General features: G+C 35.4%; 1 protein-coding gene across 2 annotated transcripts in view; it reads right to left on the bottom strand.

The window, feature by feature from the left end:
• Nucleotides 1-18,875, bottom strand: part of LOC306877398 (protein ITPRID2-like) — a 46,826-nt gene that overhangs the window by 27,499 nt on the left and 452 nt on the right. Inside the window, exons 1-3 of one of the 2 annotated variants that reach the window (XM_079429165.1) lie at nucleotides 6,349-6,442; nucleotides 1,550-1,748; nucleotides 334-376 (exon numbers count right to left, since the gene is read on the bottom strand). In XM_079429165.1, coding sequence (XP_079285291.1) covers nucleotides 334-376; nucleotides 1,550-1,706 — 200 coding nt within the window. In that variant the 5' untranslated portion in view covers nucleotides 1,707-1,748; nucleotides 6,349-6,442. Of the gene's footprint in view, nucleotides 1-333; nucleotides 377-1,549; nucleotides 1,749-6,348; nucleotides 6,443-18,875 lie in introns of those variants that run through there. The other variant, XM_079429164.1, reaches the window with a different exon arrangement.

Raw genomic sequence — 18,875 nt, 5'->3', positions numbered from 1 at the left:
CTCGGAGGAAAACTTCAGCATTAATGGGCCCCAAAGGACTCAAACAAGCCACCAAAAAAAAACCCAGCAGCACAAAGGACAATAGTCCTCACAAGTAACGACTTTCCTGACTCTGGGAAGATCACGGTCTGAACCAGCTCAACTATTCACACGATTCTCTCAAATTTACTGCTTGTCAGAGACACCAAAGACAAAGAACAGAATGCTTTTCTATGCCGCATCTGAGCGTTTTGTTTACTTACCAATTCACGTCATACTGTGGCGTGTACACAGATCTTTCTCACACCATTTGCATTTGTATTTTATGAGCAGCTAGTTTGTTAGGTAACTCACCTGCAGGTCCTGAGCCAGTTCTCTACTTGATTTGGTTTATGACCTGAGGAGAAACAAATACAAGTAACTGTTCCATGTAATAAATTAATTTCCCTAAAAGCAACAACAAGCAAACAGTAAACAACAAATCTAACAGTGACGACAAACACAGAGCGGTTTTCTGAACTACCACTGTGGTCTGCGATTATTTCTTTTTCCAGAAACCTTTTTTTGCTCTTAACTGGTTTATCATGACTTGAATGGAAAATCAAATGCCAAGACGAGCAGCTAAACCTCTGTGATCTCTCCCTGCTGCTCACTAGCTTCCAGTAAACCTTCCCACAGAGCTTCTAACCTCCAAAATCCCAGCATCAAGTTGAGATTCTCAGATATAAATGATAAAAATGACAACTTTATGATTTGCATCTGAAAATAGAAATATCACGTCAAATTTGCATACGTTTTTAGGGGTAAATTTACGGTGATTCTATGCATCTCTGAATCTTAATAGTGCAATAAATGCTGACATTCTCAAAATGCAGACTGTTATCTGTAGGCTTAATTCATGTAAAATTATGGTAAAAGCAGCTCAGTGATATTTAAAGACAATACAATCCATAATAGGCAAATGATCTGTTAAAAGATTAGTTATTGGTATAAGCCTAAAATAAGCAATATAACGACGTAAAAGCAAAGAAGGGCCAATATATTAAATAAATTTTTACAGTATAATTGTAGTGAATTTATCCACAGTAAATATGACTTTAAAGTGATTATTAATTATAATTTCTACAGAATTGTTATTTTTAACAGCACATCTGATTTCAATGTCTAAAGCAAAATTGCTGTTATACTTGGTAAGTTAAATTTATTATTGTGAATCAGTTCAAACTCTTTCAATCAACTGATTAAATTATTTGTTTACATCTTCCCTTTAAAATAGAGTTATTTTTCATTTCAGAAATGTTTAAGTAAAAGTATGTGATAATAAAAATATAAATATTTCTGGTTATTACTACGCCTTGCTAGATTAAAATGCACATAAAATTAAAATAATAATTTTAACTTAGAAAAACATGCATTGTATGCATTTCAGCTAGATTTCTCCTCATCTTAGTTCTTTCAATAAATATTTTGAATCTACATGGCTGCTTGGTTAATTTCTCGGGTATGTAGTATCTGTTAGTACAGAAACAAACAGATCGGAACCGTTACGCCATTAACAGAAGCACTGTACCTGTTTCTGAGGCTGTCGAAGTCTTATCCTCCATAGGCTGGGCTGACAGCGGCTCCTCTGCGCCCTGGTCCTGAGACTCAGAAGCCTGCCAGGAGTCTCGGCTCTGAGCCCAGACCCTCCTCTTCAATCTGGCAGGGGGGGACTCGCACTCCTCCATGTCCTTGGCTTGGACGGGATACTACAGTGGGGGACGGTTCACCTGGAGAGAAGTGAAAAGGGTCGGACTCAGACTTGAATGACACTACAACAACCAGGCCCCCTTTCTCCAGAGGGATTGATAGCAGGCACAAGGAGTACTGTCTTGTGTCATACGAAGCAGATATGTAAGAATCTGAACGAAGTCACATTAACCAAAGCCGTTCATACATCTTATGCTCATTTGAGCACTTTAAGTACAGAACTGCAAGAGCCAACATGTCTTAGCTGCACATGAGGTTAAGGGTGTTAAGTGAGAAAACACAATGTGTAACAGACCATATGTCACACTGTCTGCAATCACAGACACTTGAAATCAAGGGCCAAAACACACTTTACAGACAATGTTTCCTAAGAATCAAGCATAGCATTCAGTACATGACCTTAATCCAAAACAAACTATAATAAGATGTATTAGCCTAAATTTGTATGAATTCCTACATTCTTACTTTACATGAATCTGTAATCTAGAGTGAGTGTAATGCATATCACAAAAGCGAAGTGTTAAAGGAAGAGCTCACCCAAAAATGAAAATGTGCTGAAAGTTGTAGATGGGTTTGTTTCTATAGCAAAACAGATTTGGAGAAATGTAGCATTACATCACTTGCTCATCAATGGATCCTCTGAAGTGAATGGTCCAAACAACTGATAAAAACATCACAATAATCCACAAGTAACACACATGGTCCATCAATTAAACAATTCCATCATTAAGGCATTTTAACTTTAATCGGTTACGTCTGGACAAAATATGACTCCATAATCTACAATAATGCTTCCTCTAGTAAAAACGTCCATCTTCTGTTGTCCTCACACATCAAAACCCAAAACATATTGGTTTAGAAATGTTTTGGAATTTGGACTGTTTATACTTGTAATGACTGTTTCATTTGTGCATATCTCTTGCCTGATTCAGATAGGATGATCTTTTATTATGGATAGAGGACTTGTATTTTTGAAGTTTGAAATTAAAAACGTCAAAAAGATGTCAGCTGTGTTGATTACTTGTGGATTATTGTGATGTTTTTATCAGTTGTTTGGACTCTCACTTTGACGGCACCCATTCACTGCAGAGGATCCATTGGTGAGCAAGTGATGTAATGGTAAATTTCTCCAAATCTGTTTTGGTGAAGAAACAAACCTCTACATCTTAGATAACCTGAAGGGGAGTAAATTTTCAGCATATTTTATTTTTCGGGTAAACAATTTTTTTAGAATAGCAATTATTTGTGGCATGTTTCTGTCCAATAATAGATATATAGAGGTGCAGAAATGACACACTGCAGCTTTAAATAGCATAATCATCCTGACACAGTCAGCCTAAATAGTCTAAAGAGGACATTTTTTGCAATAAATTTTATTTTTATAGCCTATATAGCAGTGTTCCTCAAATCTTTCCCTGGAGGTCCAATCTGCCGCAGAGTTTAGCTCCAACCCTGATCAAACTCACCTACCTGTGATTTTCTAATGATCTTGAAGACTCTGATTAGCATGCGTAGATGTGTTTGATTAGGGTTAGAGCTAAACTCTGCAGGAATGGGCCAGATTTGAGGATCTCTGCTATATAGCGTCACCAAAATGTGGTGATAACCCAAAATAAATAATCTAAAAAATAAATAAATAAACTGGTACATGTGATGCTTCTGTTCAGGCGGTCAAACGGTCTGTCTAATAGAAATACGTTTTGCTTAGCAAAAAAAAAAGAGGGAACATTGATTCCAGAAATTACTGGAAAATCAAATAAGAGATGAAAGCCATGTGAAGGCAGCGATAACAAATAACCAACATGAGAAACTAATAACATCTACAAAGATTCCAAAATTCCTGTCCATAAGCAGCAAACCAAAGAAAGTGAGGGAAAAGGAGGGAGAGAGAGAGAGAGATGGGGGCGGAGCAGGGGTCTTAGCTGGAATAAATGGTAAAAAAAAAAAACAGTTGAGCAGGAAATGTCTGTTTAGTTGAAAGATTACAAGCTGGTGTGGAGTCATTTCCTGTTTCGGATCTGGCACTTTTTGAAGGAACAGATGAGCTTGACCAAATGGGATGGATTTAAATTCAGCGTTGCGATCTCCCACAATTCACACACTGCCATTAATAGCATGTGTCTATTTTCAGACTGATCATCGAAGTGTGACGAATGCAAACCACCAGGAACACCACCATATTTTATTACCAAAGTCTGGTGATTCACATCAACATCAACACATCAACATTGGGGAATATACCTGCACGAATACACCTTCCAGAATTAGAATCTACAACAGTGGTTCTCAAAATAAGACCAAACAAGCATTAAAATAAGCTACAACAACCAAAATCCCACAATATTGGAAAACGGATATATAAGGCAGCAGAATTTTAAAAGATCTGGAAAAGTCATGGAAAGTAATAAAATCGTATAATTTCAGGGGCATTTTTAAAATGCATATACATTTTACTGCTTATGTCAAGCTCCAAAATATTTAGCCTATTGGGTAGAAATAGTGAGTAAAATGTCAAAGTAATTTTCAAATGTTTTGCGTTCCCTCGTAAAACTTTTGCGTTCTCTCTCAAAACTAGTTGAGTTCGGACAAACGCTTCCTGTTTACTTTACAGCTTGCAGTGGTTACAGCTCGTATAAATTAAATCGTTTTCATTCAGTAGCCAACCTTAAGAGTATTATGTGGAGAAAAAGCTTACGTGCAGGGCGTTGTGTTCATATTCTGGGCTATTCTGCTTAGTAATATCATTAACAAGGTTATTAATATTAGCCTAATAATTTTATCAGCTTTCATTATCATCAAATTTGGTCCTCCAATTTCACGGTTTAAAAACATTAAGCCACATTAAGCGTAGAATGTCCCAAAACCGTGTCTTGAACTAAGCACTGACGTATTCCTTTATTTGAGTCCAAGTTCAAATAAAACTCGACCGCTCCATTCTGAACATATGGAGCTGTATCAACCACTGCAAGCTGTAAAGTAAACAGGAAGAGTTTGTCCTTACTCAACTGGTTTTGCGAGAGAACGCAAAACATTTGAAGAATATTTTTTCCCCCACCACATGTCTCTTAAAGGGCTCCGTATGACAGGGACAACAGTCAATACAATTATCTAACAGTCATTCTACAACACTATTTGATCGGAAAATGCTGCAAAGCAACCAATCACAATCAAGTATTCCATAGAGGCATGTCCTAATATTGTAGAATTGTCTACTAAGTTTTGATAAATAAGTCTAATATTGCAAACAGAGTCTCAGTTTCAGCTGCGTATCTGTTCACAGGTTCAAATCCCATCAGAGGCTTGTTATTTTTGGACTCCTTTAACAGAATTGATGTCCAGTCTAGTTGGAGAAAGTTAAAAGGAAGCAAACAGTGTACTCCCAGAATGTAGACTCCCTAAAAACCATTTCAAACACCCCGTTTCTCATTAAAAACATATTGTTCACCTGAAACATACAATGATTAATTACATTACCACATAAAAAGGCCCTCTCTAACGTCATGTTAAGCGTAATTTACGCATCAAATCAGCAAATGTTGATTAGCCATATCAATCCAGACTGGAACACTGTGTCCACTCACTTCTTTTATGTAGTTCAAGGAAAACATTCATCTCTGACTTGAAATATTAATTAATACTATGAGTCCTACTACACGTTTGATATGCTTGACATGGCTGCTCCAACAAAAAAAGAACAAAATGCTAACCTAAATAGCGTGTTGATAGATTCAATAAACAGAAAACACAAAAGTCTGTCAACAAGCCATGCAAAAGCAGTCAAATATGAGAGCAACACACTCCATATTCCCTTTCACAAACAGCGTAGTTGTTTAATTCTATAAACACAGGAGAACTCGTGCTCGCCACTCCATTTTAGACCTGCGATTTGTAAACAGTGCTGACTGAGTTACATACTCTGCTTTAAATGGATAGAGACTTCAGGAAGAAGGATGAGGAAAGCAGTGACTTTACATAAATAAGCGCTACTAAGCAACATCAAGCATGCCACTCATCCACCAATCACAGAACAGATGCAGAATTCTAACTAGGAGAAACCTTTGCAGTAAACCCCACAGACAGTAAACTGTAAACACAATTTTCCAAGCAATCCAGCTGTTTTTGTTATGACCCTTGCGCTATATAAGATATTTGCATTCAAAGTTTTGAAATTTAGTTGTATGCATTTGTTATTTTTATTTAATTTCTTTATTTTTAAAATGTGTATAGTTAGTATTTATAAAGTTTTAGCTTTTAGTTTTGGATCTGTTTTTAGTTGTTTTAATACAAATGAGGACAACAGAAGCAATCAATTGTAGTAAGTCGCTTTGGATAAATGCGTCTGCTAAATGACTAAATAATAATAAAACTGATTAAACCCTGATCCTTTGCCATTAAAGCAGACTAACCACTTCAAACATTGTAAACCAATAGAGTCTTTGATGAATAGCTGGATGTCAGAGCTGTGAGGAAAATCAGTGACCCCCACAATTCCAATGAATAAACACGCTGTCGCTATCATCTTTCTCAAACCTGTCAACAAAAGTTTGTTTGGCTGAAAACGCCGAAAATATGACTATTTTTAAAACACTGCATGCACCCCACACATGCTCTCGCAATGACCTCTTTCTGTTGAAGTGAGGACGTCCCAGTTCCCACATCTCATTCCAGATTTGACCGGTTGCTCGTTGTGGCCGTCCCCACGTCCCAAGGCCCCAAACAAAAACAGGACCGGGGCTCCAAGACAAACACGGCACAAACAACAGAACATCAAAGCCCATCCTAAGAAACATCCCACAATTAATGCACCATGCTTACACACAGACCTAGTGATTAAGACCATATCCGGTCCAAACAGGCTGATTCTCAGAAGAACCAGACAATTTATTGAATATTCAGGATGACTTCACTGGAAATATATATTTAAACATATATATTTTTAGATATTCAGGATATCACAATGTCATAATATTTTATTATGCTTTAAAAAGACAGCGTCATCAGACTAGGTTCCAGATCATTCCTTCTCTCATGAGCATGAAAGCTTAAGACAGATGAAATATAAGATGCTTCTGAGTTATACATGAAGATGAAGTATATAATGTATGTGCCACTAGCATCATCAAACAGAATTGCAAAAATAATAAACAATAATTTAACACCATGTCCATTGGATGGACAAACAAGTAATTATTAAATATTCTTCAAGTGGAAAAAAGTGGTGGAAGCATGCCTTGATTTGAAATGGTTGGTTGTTTGGTTGAAATAATGGTTCCATAGCAAATGCTTAAATGTTGAAAATATATTTCATTATACATGGTCAAAATGTTGAAAATATTGAAGTGTAATTGCTTTTAGCAATTTCACACAGCCATAAATCTCAGTACTATCTATTTTAACCTTTAAAAGGAGCTTAACCATTTTACAGAAATCTACAGCTAAAACAATATCCTAGTGAGGAAAACACAACTAGTTTTTAGAAAGAATAGCCAGTGACCTGAAAATAATGTTATCTTGCATCCATGCAGTGATGTCATGAGCTTCAAAGTAGAACAAAATAAGCCTTACCCAGCAAGTTGCTCTTTTCGAACCACACCTGCAATGTTTTCTTCCCAAGTTAGAAACACAATATCCAGTTTGCGCCAGTGCCTTGGTGAACTACCACCCTCAATGACCTTTGGTATTGGCTCTAAATACAAGCCCAAGGCCTAGCCTGTGAAATAACATGGCATTCTGACAAAGTCCTCCATTGTGATATTGTTTTAGAGACCACAGCATCTATGAAAGAAAAGGTTATTCTGTAGCCCTCCCATAAGTCCCACGGGTGTGAATGTGCTGCTGCTGAAAACATTTTAGGGTAATATATAGAGCCCTGTGGTACATCAAAAACAAAACAATCCTATATTTCTCTAGCTCAGCATTTCTAAACTGATAATGTTCTATATCTCTACAAAGATCACCAGATGAATGTCTGCATGCAGTGAATTATCAGATTTCTCTCTGAGGAATGCACATATGAACAAAGGGGAGCTAAGAGACACAAGTGTAAGGCATGTTTCGCACAAACTGTAAAAAAGAGAATTAACTGCACTGTTCATGAATATGCTGATATATATCAGTACATCACAAATCTGTTTTTCAAGGCATCAATGTTTCAGGATCTTTTATCATTTCTTTTTTTTGCATTCAAGCATAGCATTTAATACAGATCAATTAATGGTATGATGGTGCATCACAGACTTCTATAAGATAAAGCACCTGCCAATAGTGAAGCTAACCAAGTGAGAGAGACTGAAAGTGATACCACCGGTTCACTCGCTCTCCCACGCTTTTGGCCCAATGTCAATCGCAATCCAATTACGTCACTGTGATGCACTGCAATATACTAAATCATGGCACATGACGTGTATAATGAGGTAGTTGCTGATCCCCAAACTTAATTTTTTGGATAAGAACATTGCATAGAGGACGTTTCATTAATTGCATAGATTATGCTTCTGGTTTTTCTCATGTGAATACCACAACATGTTGATATGGGCACCAAATTGTATATGTTTCACTTATGCACCGCAAACAGGAAATATGTAAAACAGACCTAAACCTAACACTGCCTCGCTGGTTTCAGCTTAAAAAGAGATCAAGAGACAATGCTTCCAGAACATCTTTGTGTTATGCAAGTGTTCACCGGAGGCTTAAAGTCTAAAAATCAATCTCCTTTGAGGATGTGACAAGCTTTTGTTTTGAACATGTGACAGTGCTTATAGTAATGGCACTTTGGGTAAGTCTACCTCTCTGCTTACATTTGAGTCTTTTTCCACTTGTCTTCTGACAGTAAGGGAGAAGAAGGATTGTGACAATAAATTCAGACACTATCAAACTCAGTGTGTCCTCAAGAACCAGAGCGGCTGGAAGTTTCTCTGGCAAAAAAAAATCTCTGTATATATAGGGTTGGGCCGATAGACGATGCCATTGTCCATCACCGATGGCTGACAGACATCACGATGTTGAGCTGGAATCGTGATTCTTTCTCCCCAGCCCTCTTCTGCAATCCACTGCATCCCAATACCATGTTCGGAAAGGAAATTAAGTGTACTACGGAAACCCCTAAACAGAATAAATAGCCTACGAAATGGGAGGATAAAAGAAAAATATTTCAATACTTTCTCTCGCAATTAATCTTTGGGTAATTATACTGTATATAAATTGCAGGCATCAGTGAGCCGCTACTAATATGCAGGGCATTGAAACCGCCTTCGAATGCACGCTCTCATTTCACTTTTGAGATTCGTGATCACACGGACTCTATACTACGGAGCGGCTGTACTTGCCACACATTTTACAAGATTAAACATTTGTCAGTGGTGCGCAGTATCTGCAAATCATTCTCCATTGTCCTATATATAGACACACACACACAATTATGTTTTTAACCCTTAAATGCATACCTTGGGTCTTTAGCGACCTGGTACATCATTCTCTACCCTTTTTTTCTGCACAACTATATTTACATATCTGATGACTCAATACGTGCAATGCATCTTTATTCCTCAAGGTGGCACTGTTTGATACACAATGATGACGTGATGTTTCACTCATAATTACAGCAGGCATAAACAAATGAATATCCTCAGCACAAATTGAACTGGTCTGAATGGATTTGAATTTACTGCAGAGCAATTATTATACACAATGAAATATAAATGCCACTGCCATTTGATGCTGGATGTTGTGAATGAGCTGCCAGTGATCAAAATATTGAATATGAAGTCATTGAAAACGATCGTTTTGAGAATATGGTTGAGATGGTGAATATGAGCCAGATACTGAATGTACTGTGGAAGTGCGCTCTGACGATGACAACGATGGTAAAATCATCTGCTCAAATTGATCCCTTTTAAGTTTCAAAAGGTAATGGAATATGCTTCATTTTATTCTTCTGTAGTTGTTCTTAAAATATCAAGAGAGTTTTTTTGCTATTGCAGCAGTTAGAGATCCATCCGTGCTGGATATATAGGTCCGGGTCACTAAAGACCCAAATATGTAATAATGATTGGTGAAACATTAAGGGTTCATAATGTTGTTGTTTTTTTCATTTATTGCAATATAGCATTTTTTTTGGGGGGGGGCAGTATGTATATGGTTACATATTATAGACAACAAATCATTTTTTTCTTTAGATGTGACGTGAATGTATTTTCTTGGATTGAAATATAGGAAGGGCAAAATATTTAAATATCTATAATACAGTAGCCTTTATGTATATTTTGAAATATATTAGAAAAATATCAGTACATATATATATATATATTTTATATTTATATATATTATGTGTATGCAGAAAGCAAAAAAAACGAAATTAAATTAATTTTTGCAACTAATATTTCTTCACTATAATTGCATACACTTGCATCACAGTTCTTTTACAGTGTTAGCGGACAAAAGCAAATTCATATCATGCTGTTAATGCATGTGTTATGGCAGCAAACCTCAACTGTTTTTGCTTCAAGTTCCATTATACTTTCAACATCAAGTGGCGACCCAACAAATTACCATAACTGTTTATGATACACAGGTAAACAAAATGAACAATTTATAAACATTTATTTTACCTTGCATAGTTTTTTACATTTTCATCAAGGAGGTTCTAATAAATTAGGCATCTGCCTAATTTGTCTAGTTTCTAAGCAACAGACGTTAACATCAAAAGCCCACTCATTTTAAGATTTGCTATCATAATTATTCCCCTTAAATCAGTGCAGAAAATGTGAGTCCACCAATCCCATCTGGGCCTTCTCGATTTCCCTGTTAGTTTAATGCTAAATATATTTCTAATAGCAAGAATCAGATAAAAACACTGATTTGCGTTCCCCTGCCTTGCTGCACACTGATTAATGTTTTTTTTTTTTTTATCCAAGTGTGTTTTATGGCACACTTTGTATTCCAGACACTGTGTCCTGGAGTTTGGAAGCGAGTACGAGAGAGAAGGGGGTGCCAGGGTAACGCACAAGGTTAAACAAACCATTTGATGGATCTTAATACTTTACAAGAGGCAAAAGCAACAGAACATTCTGTCACAGCTTCTCTACCACCCAAGAAATGAGATGGGGAGATGTGGGACGTGATCTGCGTTTGCAGAGCTGATGATGTAACCCAATAACAGAATCAACACAGCGCTTGTAATGCGGAGAAGTTAGTTCAATTACCTTAGACCTTAAACAACATACCTCAAGGTGTGTGAACCACTGCCATCATGCCACTTATAGCAAAAATGAAGCCAAACAACATTCAGTTCTGGTACTTTAATGATTTGTTTAGTACTTCAACAGTATCTACTGTACCATTCAGAAGTCTGAGGTCAGTAAGATGTATTTTTATTTTATTTTAATTGCTTTTTTTTGTTTTTTAAAGAACTTTATCCAGAAAGGATGCATTAAACTGATCAAAAGTGACAGTAAATAGATTTACATATGTTACAATGATTTTTATTTTTATTAAATGCTGTTCTTTTGAACTTTCTATTCATCAAAGAATCCTGATAAAAATACATTGCGGTTTCCACCAAAATATTAAGCAGCATAATTGTTTTCATTGTTGGTAATAATAAGAAATGTTTTCTTGAACATCAAATCAGCATATTAGACTGATTTCTGAAGGATCCTGTGACAAATCTGCCTTGCCATCACAGGAATAAATTAAATTTCAAAACGCATTAAAACAGAAAAAAATATTTATAATAAATTATTTCACAATATTTCTATTTTTACTGTATTTGTGACCAAATAAATGCAGCCTTGGTGTCTCTTAAGACATTTCTTTCAAAAATACTTAAATACTTTACTACACTACACAAAACAAGTAAACATTTTATTTTCTAATAAAGATTTTAATGTTTTTTTTTACTTCAAGTATTTAATTAAGCTACGTTCTATGAACAATTAACCATTTTAAGTGTCATAACACTTTAGTACACATAATAGTTCATGGATTATTTTGGGTTTGGACATGATGCAAGTACAAATCTGGAACGGTTTTGACTTAGAGTGATTCAAACAAAAAACTGACCGGTCTTTGATTGATTTATTAAAGAGTATCAGCTCATAAGAGTCTTTTGTTCATGAGACTTCACTTAGTAAGGAAACCCCAATAGAAAGACAAGAAAAACTCACAAATAAGAAGAAAACAGTCAAGAAATGACATAACAGAACCGGATTTCAGTTCCCAACCCAAATTGTTTCCTTATTTAAGAGCTGTATCAGATTTGAAGCACTACAATCGTTCAAAATAAAGATTAGAGGCAGAATAGAACCACACACACACAAAAAAAAAAAAGAATTATACAAGCCTGGGCCTCCTCATCGGCTGCCTGTTTGTTAAAGGTCCAGCCACAGATACACACCATGTCCCAGCATTATGATAAAACAGTTTAATCATTAGCTTGAACAAGGTCAGCGGTTCCCAGGGTTTCAATTTGCGCAGTGTGAAACAAACATATGGAGCGCTCAGGGTGTTAGCGTTAGCATGCTAGCACAACAGACACTAGGATTCAGTCAGAAACAGGTGAGGCTCCGATTTCATACCTTCCAGTGGAAATCTCTGACTCCCAGCACCTCACAGAGTAAAGCATAAGCGAGTAATAATAATGTTTTATTTTTTCATAACATTACAAATGCACACACACACCCTTGTGATGAATAGCACGACATGGGACCCTTGCTCTGCTTAATTCACAACGCGGAATTGCCTACAGCATTGCCTGAAGTACAAGTAGTGAATATTTAATGGCAGCTCCTTCACATGAATTTCAAGCTTAGAGAGGTAGGAAAAAAAAAAAAAAAAAAGTCAAAGCTTAAAATGTCATTACAAAACTTCTGATAAGAGAAGTCATGTTTAACGTCACAGTAAACTGTAGATAAACACACTTGCGAATGCTATTCTATGTTAATTCGTTTGGAGACTATAAACGGTCTACAGTTAGGCTAATAAACTATATTACTTGGCATTTTTATTATTAAGCGTAACTATTTGGTGTTTCTTAATCACATTAATGGGAATGTTTACACATGAATCAAATTTTGTCATCAGTTGTGTCCACGCAAAACTGAGCTCCATTGACTGTCACTGTATGGAAAATAAAACATGCGCTCCAAACATTTCAAAGAAGTTAAGTCATACAGGTTTTGAATGACAAGAGGCTGAGTAAATAGTGAGAGAATTTTCATTTTGGGGTAAACTATCCCTTTAAAATAATCTCATTTAAAATCAATAAGCTTTACTCTGATTTTCCCACAGTAAAGGAGGTATAACATGCTCTGTTTTGCTTTAGCAAGCACTACCCTAGGTGCTAAACGCTTTTGAGACCATGTAAACTAGTTCTCACTTTCCCTCACCTGTCAGGATCACTGTCATCTAAATGTAGAAAACTGTGAGTGGTGTGTCTTAGGCTAGCTCTGAATACATATATATAGCATATACTACTAAAAGTTAATATGATTAACATTCGGCAGACAAACCAACGCTTAAAAAAAATTGAGGTAAGAGTTTTTTGGTAAAGTTTTACTTAAAGCCTTTATGTATAATGCATAAAAGTAGTTTCAATGCACTAATTATGCCTCGTACAGTGCTTTAATGGGGTGCATTACAATCTCATGAATAGGCCTAATTGTAAACATAGTTAATACATTATAACACTTATCAATTCATTGTTACACTATGCATTTTTAATTTGGTTATAATTATGACAATATGTAATGTATTATATAACACATTATGAATAATTATAATGCATTATATCCTTTAATAACCCTTTATAATGCATTATACACAAAGTAAAGTGTTACCTTTTTTATGTTAATAAAATAATTCTTATACTCACCAAATCTGCATTTAATTGATCAAAAATACAGTAAAAACAGTGGTATTGCAAAATAACTGTCTACTATATTAAAGGGGTCCTATTATGCTCTTTTACAAAGTCTTGATTTTGTTTTGGGGGTGTACTAGAACATGCTCTTATGCTTAAAATCGCATTATTTTTCACATAATTTACATTATTACAATACCTTTCTCCCCAGCCTGGCACAAACGGCTCGATTAGGCCTGCCTTCCGAAAAACGAAATGTGTTGTCCAAACGAGCTGTTTCGCTGTAGTTCTTGAAAAGGGATTGTTTCTTAAACAAAATAATAGATCATTTCATGATCCTTCAGAAATCATTCTAATATGCGGATTTGGTGCTTAAGAAACATTTTTGATTATTATTATTATTAATATTGAAAACAGTTGCACAGCCTAATATTTTTGTGGAAACCAAACCATGATACTTAATGAATAGAAAGTTCAAATAAATATAATTGAATTGAATTAGAAATATTTTAGAACATTATAAATGTATTAACTGTCACTTTTGAGCAATTTAATGCATCCTTGCTGAATAAAGATACAATTCTGATACAAATTCTGATAAAAGTCTGCCCTCACACTTTTGTTTGGTAGCCTATATGCAGCATTCAAATATGAATATCAAAATTAACCAAAAATATTGACTCAATCATGGACGTATCCATTTTTATTTTTTGCTTTCAAGAATGAGAATATTACTCCAACATTTGACTAGAATTAGCAAGTAGCAAATCATGACTCATGACCTATTGGCCATTAAACAAAAACCTTGTCAAAGCTTCAATTTCAATACATCCAAAAATAAAAGAATTCTATGTTGTAGTCATACCATTTGGGTTTATGAAGTATTTACTAAACCCTCATCTTACTAACAATTATTGAGTGAGAGATGTAAACTGTACAACACAACAGTGTCATTTCCCTCACGTCTCTTTGAAGCCTTTCTCTTGAGGTTTCAATAAGCCGGGTCTGTTTCAGGTCCCTAGCCGAATTCATTTCCTGTGGACAAAGCCCCCAACAGCACTCATATTAGCCACAAATTACCTTTTCTGGTTTGTTTGTATGCAGGGCATTTAGGACTCGCTTCTCCTGCATTATGCTATTTGTAAGATGCCTCTCTTCTGTGAAGCAAAGCATGAGACAGACGGTTGCTAAAATGCACCAGAAAACTTTCTAACCTGCTTTGGTCTGCGTTACAGACTTCCTTCTTCATCATGTAACAATAACACAGCATCAGCAGTCAGCACATAACTACAGTTTTGCATGTTTAATATGGGAATATTACAACTGATGGCTTAGAAAATTGTTCCTTGGATCTGAAACAGCAGGTATTAAGCCAAACTAATCTAGATGGCATTTAGACCTGGGAAGGAAATGCAATATGTAGTTGCAGTGACCGTTTCAAAAACATCAATGGAAATGGTTCACTTTAATATAATCTAACTTCCCATTGTAAATAACAGTACTTTGCTAAGGAAACAGAGCCACACCTTTTGTTTAGTTAGCGTGACACATTTTCCACGAAAAGCAACTCGAGACCTGTTAACAAAAAAACTCGGCTTACTTTTCCAACCACTAATACGGATTTCTCTTGTTAAAGAGGTAGTTCACTCAAATGGAAATTTTACTGCGAGTTTGAATAACACAAATGCACATGAGATTTCAGAGCTCTTCCAATCAATGACGGCTTAAATTTCAGTCTATCCCTATATTTGTAAATATAGTACTGTACAATATATATATTGTACAGTGGTGAGTAAATTATTTATTTTTTTTTTGGATGAACTTCTCCTTTAAGAATGTGTTTACATGGTCTCTCCCTGTGGCAGGAATGCAGTAAATCATGCGACAACACGGATTCACCGGTGTTATCTCTGCAAATAAATACACACCAGTATCTCTCGTTTGCTCAAACACACTCTCTTTTACACACACACACATACGTCAGCTGTGTTTACACCTGACCAATGTTATCTGAAGACACCCAGAAGACAGCACTCCTGCTTTTATGTTTGCATAGAACAGAGCTGCCCTACTTTCAATATTCACATAAAACTGTGGAAAAGTCATGAACACGAGAGAGTGGAATGAAGTTTTAAGGAGACTTGAGAGCCACTAGACTAAACTAGGAAATCCTGACTATGGCTAAGAGCACTAAAGCTTCACATCCAAAAAGAAAAAACAATAAAATTACATCAAACTGCTGTCAGTGAATAACTATGGTCCTTGAATGAGTATCTTAAGTAAATAAATAAATCAATTAAAATCTGAACCATTCAAGGTTTTGGGGTCAGTGAAAATGTATGTTTCTGAAATAAGTCTTTGTCCACCAAGGCTGTTTATTTGTAAAAAAAATACAGTAAAAATTTTAATATTGTGAAATATTAATACAATTTAAAATAACTAACATTTTATTAATAATAATTTTTCATTTTAAAATGTGATCTATTCCTGTGATGACATTATTATTATATTATTATCAATGTTGAAAACAGTTGTGGTGTGTTATATTTTAGTGAAAACCACAATCATCAAGCTCAAAAAGAACAGCATTTATTTGGAATACATTTTTGTAACATTATAAACATTTTTACTTTCACTTTTGGTTAATCTAATGCATCACTGCTGAATAAATGTACTTACCCCAAACTTTTGAACAGTAATTTACATAAAATAATTAACGGTAACTGATAGGAAGCACCAACTAACAAGTGATAAACTCATAACAATAAATAACTGATCCAAAATAATTAATGATCAAGTGCTTTATTTGTCTCAATTAATTAACGAAACTGACAGGTATATATTTAGTGTACGAAAATGTTGGATGATCCAACTTCCAGCAACATTTTGCATTGGTAAAAGTAAGGCTATTTTGATTCTATAATATATTTTATAGTGCTGTCAAACGATTAATCGCGATTAATCGCATCCAAAATAAAAGTTTTGTTTACATAATATATGTATGTGTACTGTGTGTATATATTATGTATAAATACAAACACATGCTTGTATATATTTAAGAAAAAAAAATTGTTTATATATTAAATATATTTATGTATAATATAAAATAAGAATATTAATATATAAACATGTAAATATTTTCAAAATATATACTGTATGTATTTATATATACACATAATAAATATACACAGTACACATACAAATATAAACAAAAACTTTTACTTTGGATGCGATTAAATTACGATTAATCGTTTGACAGCACTATTATTTTACAAACTAATTTTTTAATTATATAAGATAAACTGTTGAAGATGTTTTGTGGTCTGCAAGTTTTGTTTTACTGTTCAGTTAGTCTACCTTTAGAAAAAGTTTAAGAATCACTAATCCAAAAAATTAAGCTTCTTTTATCAGCACAAAGCATCAAATGAAATACATTTTCCAGAAAAAAAAATGATGTAATCTGGGAAGGTCAACATAACGTAACACAAGCATAAAGCCTATAACACTTCAGGTGAGAGCTTTGGGTGGCCCTAACTGAGTTCATACTTTCTTCTAGTCTTCTAGCCTGATTAGTAATGGATCAAGAATGCACTAAGAGAGATATAATCATCTTTGAAAAGCATGTCATCATTCCTATAAACATCACAAAAGCTCAAGCAAATCAAGAGTACAGGAACATCTAAAAAAATTAGAATATCATGAAAAAGGTCAATATTTTTTGTCACTCATTTCAGAAAGTGAAACCCATATATTATATAGATTCATTACACACAGAGTGAAATATTTCAAGCTATAAATTATTAAGTTATTAAATTATTAAGATAATGAAAACCCAAAATTTAGTGTCTCAGAAAATTAGAATATTACATAAGATCAATAAAAAAATATATATTTTAAACAGAAATGTCAGGCTTCTGAAAAGTATGTTCATTTCTATGCACTCGATACTTGGTTGGGCCTCCTTTTGCATGAATTACTGCATCAATGCGGCGTGGCATGGAGGCAATCAGCCTGTGGCACTGTTCAGGTGTAATTGAAGCCCAGGTTGCTTTGATAGCGGCCTTCAGGTCATCTGCATTGTTGGGTCTATTGTCTCTCATCTTCCTCTTGACAATACCCCATAGATTCTCTATGGGGTTCAGGTCAGGCGAGTTTGCTGGACAATCAAGCACAGTAACACCATGGTCAATGAACCAGCTTTTGGTACCTTTGGCAGTGTGGGCAGGTGCCAAGTCCTCAGCATCTCCATAAAGCTTGTCAGCAGAAGGAAGCATGAAGTGCTCTAAGATTCTCTGGTAGATGGCTGCGTTGAATGTGGACTTCAGATAACACAGTGGACCAACACCAGCAGATGACATGGCAGCCCAAATCATCACTGACTGTGGAAACTTCACACTGGACTTCAAACAACATGGATTCTGTGCCTCTCCACTCTTCCTCCAGACTCTGGGACCTTGATTTCTAAATGAAATGCAAAATTGACTTTCATCTGAAAAGAGGACTTTGGACCACTGAGCAACAGTCCAGTTCTTTTTCTCCACAGCCCAGGTAAGACGCTTCTGGTGTTGTCTCTGATTCAGAAGTGGCTTGGTAGCCCTTTTCCTGAAGACGTCTGTGCGTGGTGACTCTTGATGCACCGACTCCAGCTTCAGTCCACTCTTTGTGAAGCTCTCCCAAGTGTTTTAATTGGCTTTGCTTTACAGTATTCTCAAGCTTGCAGTCATCCCTGTTGCTTGTGCACCTTTTCCTACCCAATTTCTTCCTTCCAGTCAACTTTGCATGTAATATGCTTTGATACAGCACTCTGTAAACAGCCACCCCTTTCAGTAATGACCTTCTGTGACTTACCCTCTTTGTGGAAGGCGTCAATGATTGTCTTCTGGATCATTGCCAAGTCAGCAGTCTTCCCCATTATTGTGGTTTCAAAGAACAAAAGATACCCGGAATTTATACTGTAGAGATGGTCATTAATTGAAACTCAAATGTAAATATTCTAATATTTTGAGAGACTGATTTTGGCCTTTCATGAGCTGTAAGCTCTAATTATCAAAATTAAAACAAAAAAACTTTTGAAATGTTGTACTTTACATGTAATGAATCTAAAATATATGAAAGATTCACTTTTTGAAATAAGTTACAAGAAAAAATGAACTTTTTCACGATATTCTAATTTTTTGAGATGTACCTGTATCTAATGAAGCTATAAACTCTACAGTTGGTCGCTTTCCAAACATAAGCAGACAGGAGGGTGAAAGCAGGTGACTCGGACATCACTATCATATCAATGATC

The sequence above is a fragment of the Barbus barbus genome (assembly GCF_936440315.1).
Source record: "Barbus barbus genome assembly, chromosome: 11".
Classification (NCBI taxonomy): domain Eukaryota; kingdom Metazoa; phylum Chordata; class Actinopteri; order Cypriniformes; family Cyprinidae; genus Barbus; species Barbus barbus.
The sequence above is the reverse complement of the archived record's forward strand: the minus strand, read 5'-3'. Positions and strand labels throughout refer to the sequence as shown.